This window comes from Macaca mulatta, chromosome 6 (genome assembly GCF_049350105.2).
Source record: "Macaca mulatta isolate MMU2019108-1 chromosome 6, T2T-MMU8v2.0, whole genome shotgun sequence".
Classification (NCBI taxonomy): domain Eukaryota; kingdom Metazoa; phylum Chordata; class Mammalia; order Primates; family Cercopithecidae; genus Macaca; species Macaca mulatta.
In genome coordinates this window covers 147,329,050-147,338,258 of record NC_133411.1, presented here as the reverse complement: position 1 = coordinate 147,338,258, position 9,209 = coordinate 147,329,050, and the positions used below count along the sequence as shown (strand labels likewise).

Genomic DNA, 9,209 nt, shown 5'->3' with positions numbered 1-9,209 from the left:
GGAGGTCAAGGCTGCAGTGAGCTGTGATTACACTACTGCACTCCAGCCTGGAAGGATAGAGCAAGACCCTGTCTAGTCACAGACTCAGTCCTCAAAAATAACGAACTCCAGTTTCACACAGTGGCCTGACTCTGGCTGGAGGATCCTTGTATCTCTACAGGCCATCTTCAGAAAACCTCATAGCCCTCAATAGGGCAGAGTCCTTCCCCTAACCCAGGAAACACATACCCAATCACAGCTACTTTATTTTCCTTTTAATTTTTTGGAAGGATATACACCACATATCCCATGGGCAATAAAGCGCATTCAATGTGTTTATAAGGCAAACACTCACTTTGTTTAAGCAAACACAAGTACAAAGTAAAATAGAACCACAAAATAATGAACTGCATGTTCATAACATACAAAAATTGCCGCCTACTCAGTAGGTAACTACAACATTCCAACTCCTGAATATATTTATAAATTTACATTTTCAGTTAAAAAAATAGACTTTTGAGAGTTCAGATTTTGTTTTAGATTTTGTTTTCTTACATTCTGGAGAACCGAAGCTCAGCTCAGCCCTCTTCCTTATTTTGCTCCCAAAGCCTCCCCCAAATCATCACTCCCTGTCCCCCTTAAGGCTAGAGGTGAGCATGTCCTTCACAATTGCACATGTCAAGCCATCAGCAAGGCGCATCACACAAAAGGCACCAAGACGTGAAACTTTTTAAACCAAAAGGACAAAGAAAAAACTTTAAAAAAAAAAAAAAAAAGAAAAACCAAACCATATTTTGCCACATGTGAGAGTCCAGTCGAGCAGTATTTACAGAAAGGTTAACGGAACAACACTCGGACACATGCTCTGAGAATACCTAGGACTGCTGTTTCAAAAAAAAGGTTCACACTTATTGTCACAGCATCATCACAAAATAGAGGATCACCATTGGTTTGCTTGGCTTTTCTTTTTTTTTTTCCCCTAAGTGAGGACCTAACTCCAAATAATACAATAGAATATGCAAATTATCTTCACATCAAGAGTACCCCAAGAAAAATGAAATCCATGGCACAGACACTGTACAAGGGTGCAGGGCAGGGCTCTGAGGGGCCCAAACCCCATTTTGCCAACTCGATTTTCTAGCATTGAAGGGAGCAAGGGGTCAGGCATATGATGGAGATGATACTGAAATGATATATCCAAAATCCATGCAAATCAAGTTCTTTGGATAGAGGTGAAGAACTTGGACATGGCTGTTTCAGGCAGCTGAAGTCAAAGGGAATAGGAATTGGGGAAGGGGAAGTGGGCAAAAAGGGTCGTTGGCCAATAGACCTTCCACTCCAAGTAGAGAGGGAGGACTTGGCTCTGAGAACCTCCATCTGACCTAAGAGGAACCCTCCTCTCCTACCGCCATCTCCTCCTCTTGTCCTTTAAGTCTCTTGTGTTTCTTTTTCTCCCTTTTCCCTTTGTTTCCCCTTTCCCTTTAGCAAATTTCAATTGTCCTGGGAGAAAAGGTTGCTGTCATGTCCGAAAGCCCTGTGGAGGCGCTGAAGGAGTTGGTGACAGCTGAGGAAGGGAAGCTGCTGACCTGGGCAGGGAAAGCAGGGGGAACGGAGGAGTACGTGGTGGCCACCGACGGGGAGGGGAAGCCACTGTGCACAGGGGATGGGTAGGTTGAGGAGCCGGGAGAGGAGAAGGAGGTGGGCACAGGGGACGGGTATGAGGTGGTGGCCGGGGATGGATAAGAGGTAGTAACCGGGGACGGGTAAGAGGTAGCAACCGGGGATGGGTAGGAAGAGAGAGAGGAGGTGGCCGAAGAGGCCACAACACTTTTGTCTGCTTTCTTGTCCTTCTGCCGCAAGTGGATCTTGGTATGCCTCTTGCGTTCATCGCTCCTGGCAAACTTTCTCCCACAGATGTCGCAGGCGAAGGGCTTCTCGCCCGTGTGGGTACGGATGTGGGTGGTGAGGTGGTCGCTGCGGCTGAAGTTGCGCATGCAGATGCGGCACTGGAAGGGCTTCTGGCCTGTGTGGATGCGGATGTGGCGGGTGAGCTCGTCAGAGCGGGAGAAGCGGCGATCACAGGACTCCACCGGGCAAGCGTAAGGGCGTTCGTGGGGGGGCGTCTTGCTGGGCCGGTTGGGGTACTTGCGCATTCGGCTGGGTTTGATGAGTTGGGACTGGTAACTGGTATTGAGGGCCTTCAGGTCCTGGGAGCCCGACTGAGTGGCAAAGGCCTTGATAGTTGACAGGGGGGTGAGCGAAGGCTGCTGGGTGCGGCTCTCCAGGCCCTGGAAGGGCTTCTGGTCTGGGGTACCCAGGCCCAGATCCCCCTGTTGCTGTGGAAACAGGTAGTCGGGGATCATGGGAACCTGGAAGCCACCCTTGGCGGCAGGGTAGGCAGGAGGCGGGTACTGGAGCGCTGTCCCTGCTGAGCCCGGGAAGGCCTGGCTTTGTGGCTCAGGGAAAATGTCAGTGTTCGGCGTGGGGAAGGTGGGTGCAGCTGAGTAAATGGGACTGCTGTCGTTGGATGGCACTGCACAGCTCAGGGGTGGGCTCTGGGAGGCGGAGGAGGAGGAGGCCGCTGGAGATGGTGCTGAGGACGAGGAGGCTGGTGGGTTGGTCATGCTCACGAGGCCACTGACCAAGCTGAAGAGGGGCTCGGGCCATAAGGTGTTGCCACTGTTGGGTGCAGGTTCCAGGGAAAAGCGGCCAGTATAGGTGATGGGGGGCAGTCGAGTGGTTTGGCTGGGGTAACTTGTCTCCACCAGCACCTTCTCGTTGTTCAGAGAGATGTCAGGAAAAGACTCTGGCAGGAGAGAGAAAGGGGAGGCCTGGTTACTGGAGAGCAATCACTGGAGGATGAGAACGACCCGAGCTGCCAGGCAAGAGGTCGGCCGGCTACCATTGACTCCCGAGGTAGTTAATAATTGATAGCAGCAGATTGCAATGTTCCTGAACCCGCTCCAGTGGCAGAGCCCATTTCAACAACAGCTGACGCAAATACGGAGAATCCCCCTCCACTGCAGCTCGCAGCGCTCCGCAGCGGCGGCTGCGCGGGCGAGGGATTCCCGCCAGCACCCCCACGGCCGCGGCTAGTGCGCGCCCCCAAACCCGGGCTGCCGGGACATCCACGGCCAAGGATCACGGTCCTTCCTTGGGGGCAGGCGGCAAGCAAGGCAAGGCAAGCCTTTCCGGGGGGAGGGGACCGAGCCCCGCTCATCAAAATAAGCCCTCCCCCTCCACCCACCCACGCAGCTCCAGAGCTCTCCATCCAAAACAAAAGCTCTGTCCTCTGCTGCTAGGGATGAGGGCCGGAGGTGGGCTGTGTGGGGTCCCTTGGCATTCCTCTAACACATGACCCTGGGGATGCGAGGAATGAAAGGGAAACCCGGCTCGCATCCTAAGATTCAGGAGCACTCCTGCGTTGAAGGACTGGACGCCAGGATGGTGGCGGAAAGGTTCCCCCTCAGCGTAGGCCACTGCTTACCTGCGGTCAGGTGTTCGTAGGGCTGCTCGCCCGTGTCCGCCTGAGGGTTGAAGGTGTTGCTGCTGCTGCTGCTGCTGCTGCTGTTGCTGCCGCCCCCGCCGCCTCCACCGCCCCCGCTGCTGCTGCTGCTGTTACTGCCGCTGCCCTCAGGGGCCCCGGCGGCGCCGAGGAACTGGGGAGCCCCGTTGCTCAGCAGCATCATCTCCTCCAGCTTAGGGTAGTTGTCCATGGTGGGCGAGTGAGGAAAGGATCCGAACGGGTCAGAGATCTGCAGCGGGGACATCAGCTGCATCTCGGCCTTGGCCGCGGCCATCCTGGACGAGCGGGCGGGAGAGCTGGTGTCGGGGCGGGTGGGCGCAGCCCGGGGCTGGAGCTGCGGGGGACAGTTGCGGGGGCCTGGCCGGGTTACATGCGGGGCGCGGGGCACACTGAGGAGCGCACAGGTGGGGACCCCGACTCGCCCTGGGCGCGGGCGGGCGTGGACGCGCCGCGGCTGCGGAGGCTGGGACAGGGGCCGGTCCTGCGGCGGCGGAAGCTGGCTGCGGCGGCGGATGGCGGCGGCGGCTCCCCAAGTTCTGCGCGCTGGGATCTCTCGCGACTCCCCGGATCCGCCTCTATTTGAAGGGTCTGGAACTGCACGGGCCCGCCTCCGTCGTGACGTACATGGCCATATATGGGAAGCAGGAAGCCCTAATATGGCAGGACCAGCCGGGAGGACCCGGAGTGACGTGAAGCCCCCCATCCGACAGCGCCCGGCACCTCCATCCTGCACCCTGGGGCCCGGGCCCGCGCCCGCATCCCAGGTGCCCAGGCTTCGGGGAAGCCTAGAGCTCGAACCGCCGCCAGGGCCTCGGGACCCGCGCCGCTCCGGAGTTCCCGCGTTGCCCCCGCCCCTCCCTCCGCCTTCTTCCCTCCGCCTTCTTCCCTCCTCCCAGAGCCGGAAACGGCCGGGCCATATCGGGCCACTCCAAATAAGGCGCTGCCCAAATAAGGGTTGTTCCGGCGGGGGATCCTTCCTGCTCCTTATATGGCATTTCCGGGTCGCAGCTGGTTGCTCCCTCGCTCCCTCCCTCCTCCCTGGTTCCAAGCCGGGAGCCCGAGCGCTCGCGGGAGCTGGGGACGCCCAGGCGGGGAGGGCTCGGGGCGCGTGGCGCGGGGCGCGCGGCTGCTCAGGCGGCTCCCAGGCGTGAACTAGGCTGGGGAAGCCCAGACCCAGAGCGGGGGCGAGGGCGAGTCGGGCCGGGGTTCTGCGGCTGTCATCCAGGGCCCGCCCGCCCACCTCAGGGACCGTGAGAGCGAGCCGGGAGTGCGGGGGAGGAGCTGCTGGGCCAGCCTGGGCAGGGGCCGCCCAGGAGAGGCGGGGCCTTGACCCCGGGCCTCGACCTATGGCACGGTGTCTTTCCGGGTGTCGCCGGGGAAACTGAGGGTAGGAAGTCATGGCCACTTGGTTCTTGGGACACTGCATAGCAGTGAGCTGCCTTGCCTCTGCCACCTGTCAGTGGGATGGGGCTGCTTGCTGGTGCCTGGGGTCCCCTGTGTCCCCCCGGAACCAAAAGGCTGTTCCCTAGTCCCCACCGGCAAAGAGCCCACCTTTGGGGGACCGAAGTGGGGAAGCTGATTGCCCCAGGAGAGACCTGATTCCTGTTCTCACCAGGAAATAATGGTCCTTGTGGTGGGGGGTCACTTCCCCCGCTTATACAGTCCAGGTGGAGGGGTGGCCGACGCTGCGGGAATCCGTAAGCGGGGGCTTCCCTATGGGCTATCTGGGGACCCCGGGCTGGGCGCGAAGAGAGGACCGGCTAGGCGGCTCGGTGCTGCCCCCTGGAGGTTTCCTCTCCACTCTCAGCCACGGGCTCCGGCCGCGCGGGCTCTTCCGCCGCCTCCTCGCTCCCCCTCCCGGATGCAGCGCTGGGCGCGGAGCCAGGCCGGGGGAGCCTTCGACGCAGTGAGCGCGAACTGAGCAGGCGCTGCAGCCCGGGCTCCCCCCCTGCAGTCCCTGGGGACCCGCCACTGCCGAGGCGCCCGGACTCCGGGATAACATTCCTCACCCCAAGCCTGGCCAAGGCGAGGGGAGAAGGAAGCAGGGGGTGGGTGGTGGGGGGGGGAGAACGATTGCCGCAGGTTTCCCGGGGGCCGGACGCGAACAGGGAAGCCCTCCCCGCCCCCAAGACGCAGTCAAATGCGCACCCCAAAGGGAACAGGGATTCCGGGAAGGGAAGGCTCCTCCTGCTCTAGCTCTGAATCCAGAGGAGGTGCTGTTTTTCTGGATTTAAAAAGAAAACAGAAAGTGTATGTGGGGAAGGAGGGTGCTTGACGACACCGAGAGGGAAGGGAGAAGGTGAGGGCCTCGGTGAACCCCAACAGCCTCTGGAGGTCGGGGTAAGGGGGTTTAAGTGGGGGAGGGTGTAACTCTTGGACTTCATCCCTCTGTAGCTGTCCCACCTCCAAACACGTTTTCTTATAAAAATCAACTTAAGGAATCCAGCAATGATCCAGGACCCCCTCGTCTCGGAGCCTGCCATCTCAAGTACGCTGGGGGGGTGGGGGGCTCACTCCCACTGTCTACAGAGTTGTCCATTGGGGCAGGAGTGATGCACCTCTCAGAGGACTCCTGCCGCAAGGGCAGAAAGGCCAGGCTGTTGTAGCACAGATGGTCCTGTGTCTGAATGTTCATTTTGCCACTCCCTGGTAGGGTACCTTAGCCAAATTTATTTCTTTATGTTTTTATTCTTTCTGATACGGGGTCTCACTCTGGCACCCAGGTTGGAGTGCAGTGGCGCGAGCTCACTGCAACCTGCGCCTCCCAGGCTCAAGTGATTCTTCAGCCTCCGCATCTCAAGTAGCTTGGGCTACAGGTGTCTGCCACCATGCTTTTTTTTTTTTTTTTTTTTTTGTATTTTCGTAGAGAGAGGATTTCACCATGTTGCCCAGGCTGGTCTTGAACTCCTGAGCTCAAGCTATTCACGCACTTCGGCCTCCCCAAGTGCTGGGATTCCGGGTGTGAGCTACAGCACCCAGCCAGCCAAGCTTTTTGTTTGTTTTTGTTTTTTGCTTTTTTTGAGACAGTCTCCCTGTGTCACCCAGGCTGGAGTGCAATGGGGCGATTTTGGCTCACCACAACCTCCGCCTCCTGGGTTCAAGCTATTCTCCTGCCTTAGCCTCCCTAGTAGCTGGGACCACAGATGCACCCCACCACACCCGGCTAATTTTTGTATTTTTAATAGAGATGAGGTTTCACCATGCTGGCCAGCCTGGTCTTGAACTCCTAACCTGAGGTGATCCACCCGCCTCGGCCTCCCAAAGTGCTGGGATTACAGGCGTGAGTCACTGTGCCTGGCCAGCCACGCTTTTTGTGTCTCACTTTCTTCAACTATAAAATGGAGCTAATGTTAATAATACACACATGAGGCCGGGCTAGTGCGACTCCGTCTCAAATAAATAAATAAATAATAGTAATAATACCCACATGGGGGCCGGGCGCGGCGGCTCACGCCTGTAATCCCAGCACTTTGGGAGGCCGAGGCGGGCGGATCACACAGTCAGGAGATCTAGACCATCCTGGCTAACACGGTGAAACCCCGTCTCTACTAAAAAAAAAAAAAAAAAAAAAAAAAAAAAAAAATTAGTCAGGTGTGGTGGCGGGCGTTTGTGGTCCCAGCTACTCAGGAGGCTGAGGCAGGAGAATGGCGTGAACCGGGAGGTGGAGCTTGCAGTGAGCCAAGATCGGGTCACTGCACTCCAGCCTGGTGGGTGACAGAGCTACACTCCGTCTCAAAACAAAACAAAACAAACAAAAACAAAAAAAAACCCACATGGGAGTATTGTTGTGAGGACTGAAATTTATGTGGGCTGCCATATGTCAAGTCCCAACGCACGGTACCTGCCTTGCAATTGGCATTTGACAAACAGTGGCTATTGTTCTTTTCAGGGGCTTTGGATCCATAGGGTCATCCACAGTTCACCCATCCTCAGCCTCCAAGAAAACTCCAGTGACCCTTTTCTGGAAAGCTGTGCAGATGGGGAAAAACACACCAATCCTATCACAGGGCACATAATCCCTAAGAGTTGATGTGAATCCTTCTTGCTGCAGTAGAATGTTGCCTAGAGCAGAATTTTTCAACTTTGTGCAGCAGAATCGCCTGTGGAGGTCTGAAAAAGACAGGTGTTACCCTGGACCAACTGTGTCACAATCTTCCCGAGCTCGTGAGTGCCAGCACTGGGCCGAGGTATCAGCCTGGGATTCTTGTGCTGTCCCTGGAAAGCCACCTAGACTCGGAGAGAACGTCCTCTGCCCCAGCCAGGGCAAATCAGTTCCCCGGTGATTCTCCTGTGCAGTTCACCTAAGGTATTTTCAGGTTCTTGCTGAAGCTTAGCACGGAAAATTCTCATAGTCTACGTCTGCATCTTTTGTTTTGCATGACCAACATCAATTCCCCTTTCTTTTTATTAATATTCCCCAGCCAGCAGTTTCCTTTGGGGAGCCACCCTAGTCCATGTGGTTGGGGACAGACAGCCCCCACCCTAGATCTATGAGTAGGTATGTTCCCTGGGCCTGGCCATCCACCCAGGCCCAGGAGTGGATCATTTCCCTAGCTGTAGTGATTGAGTCAGGATGGGCACATGACCCAAACCAGGCCAATGAGAATCACTTTTTCCAGAACTCTTGGGAAAGGGAAATTCCCTTTCTCTGATGGTACTAAGCCAATAGGATGTAAGCCTGGAGGCCGTCTCTCCCACAGGCCTGGAGAGCCTGCCTGAGAATGAAGCCAATGCAGGGGAAGTCAGAAGAGACAGACAGACGGAAGGTCCCTGCACTCAGCCTGAGCTTTTTAGTTATGCAGGCCAATGAATTCCTTCTTTATTGAATAAAATAAAACATCCTCAGTTAGTTTCTCTTACAACCTAACTGGTTGAACACCCATTATCAACAACAATAAAAACTTCCCTGAGGACTAACTGCAGTCAAGGTTTGGGAATAAGAACCATGGCATAGGCCTTTGCCTCTAAGGCGCTTACAGCTGGGTAGAAGGGAACCTGGATTCTATGTTACAAGAGAATAAAGAATAGGAAGGAAGCAGCCCTGTTAGCCAGCAAAACTCAGTGATGTTAAGGGACATAGGAGATAAGAGGAGGGAGAGATTCCAGGGGGCTGGGAGACGGTCAGGGACATTGAAGAGGTTTTGGAGGAGAAGGAACAAGAGAAGGCCCAAACTTTGTGGTGGGGAAGTGAGAAACTGTTTCAGGCCAGGCTTGGGGGTGGGTTGGCCAGGAGCGCCTGTGTGTGGTCTGTCTGGGGAAAAAGAGGCTGGAAGGTGAGGAGATGGGCTGGAGTAGAGAGATTTCCTTTTGGGAAGTAGCAGAAGGTAAAGTTAAATAAAACATTCATTCTTTTAAAAAGGTTTATTGCCTACTGTGTGTATTGGATGCAGTGCTAACTCTTAGAGATTCTGCAGTGAGGCTTTGCTCTCATGGAAAATACCATTCAGTGGGATAGACAGAAATAAACAGTTATGCAAATAAAAAGGATAATTTCAGATCATGGTGAGTGTGGCTTATATACTAGGAAGGTGAGGGAAAGGCATATTGGAGGAGGTGGCATTTATGCAGTGATAAAAGATAGAAAAGAGGAGAGGAAACTGGCTCTGCACAGAGGGGTGTGGTGGGGAGAGCATTGCAGGCAGAGGGCCAGCCTTGCAAAGGCCTCAGAAGGGAAGGGAGTCCGGCTGTGATCTTTCTGGGGCCT

At 55.7% G+C, this 9,209-nt stretch overlaps 1 protein-coding gene and 1 long non-coding RNA gene across 2 annotated transcripts; one reads left to right on the top strand and one right to left on the bottom strand.

Moving 5' to 3' along the window:
* Positions 1-728: 728 nt before the first annotated feature.
* EGR1 (early growth response 1) lies at positions 729-3,985 on the bottom strand. The gene is given in 2 exon segments (NM_001266878.1): positions 729-2,785; positions 3,467-3,985. Coding segments are annotated over 2 exon segments (1,638 nt in total). The 5' UTR covers positions 3,780-3,985; the 3' UTR covers positions 729-1,460.
* Positions 3,986-5,221: 1,236 nt separating this feature from the next.
* On the top strand, positions 5,222-8,867 carry LOC144329502 (uncharacterized). The gene is made up of 2 exons (XR_013394842.1): positions 5,222-6,539; positions 7,209-8,867. It is a non-coding gene; the product is annotated as an uncharacterized LOC144329502 (long non-coding RNA).
* The last annotated feature ends 342 nt before the right edge of the window (positions 8,868-9,209 follow it).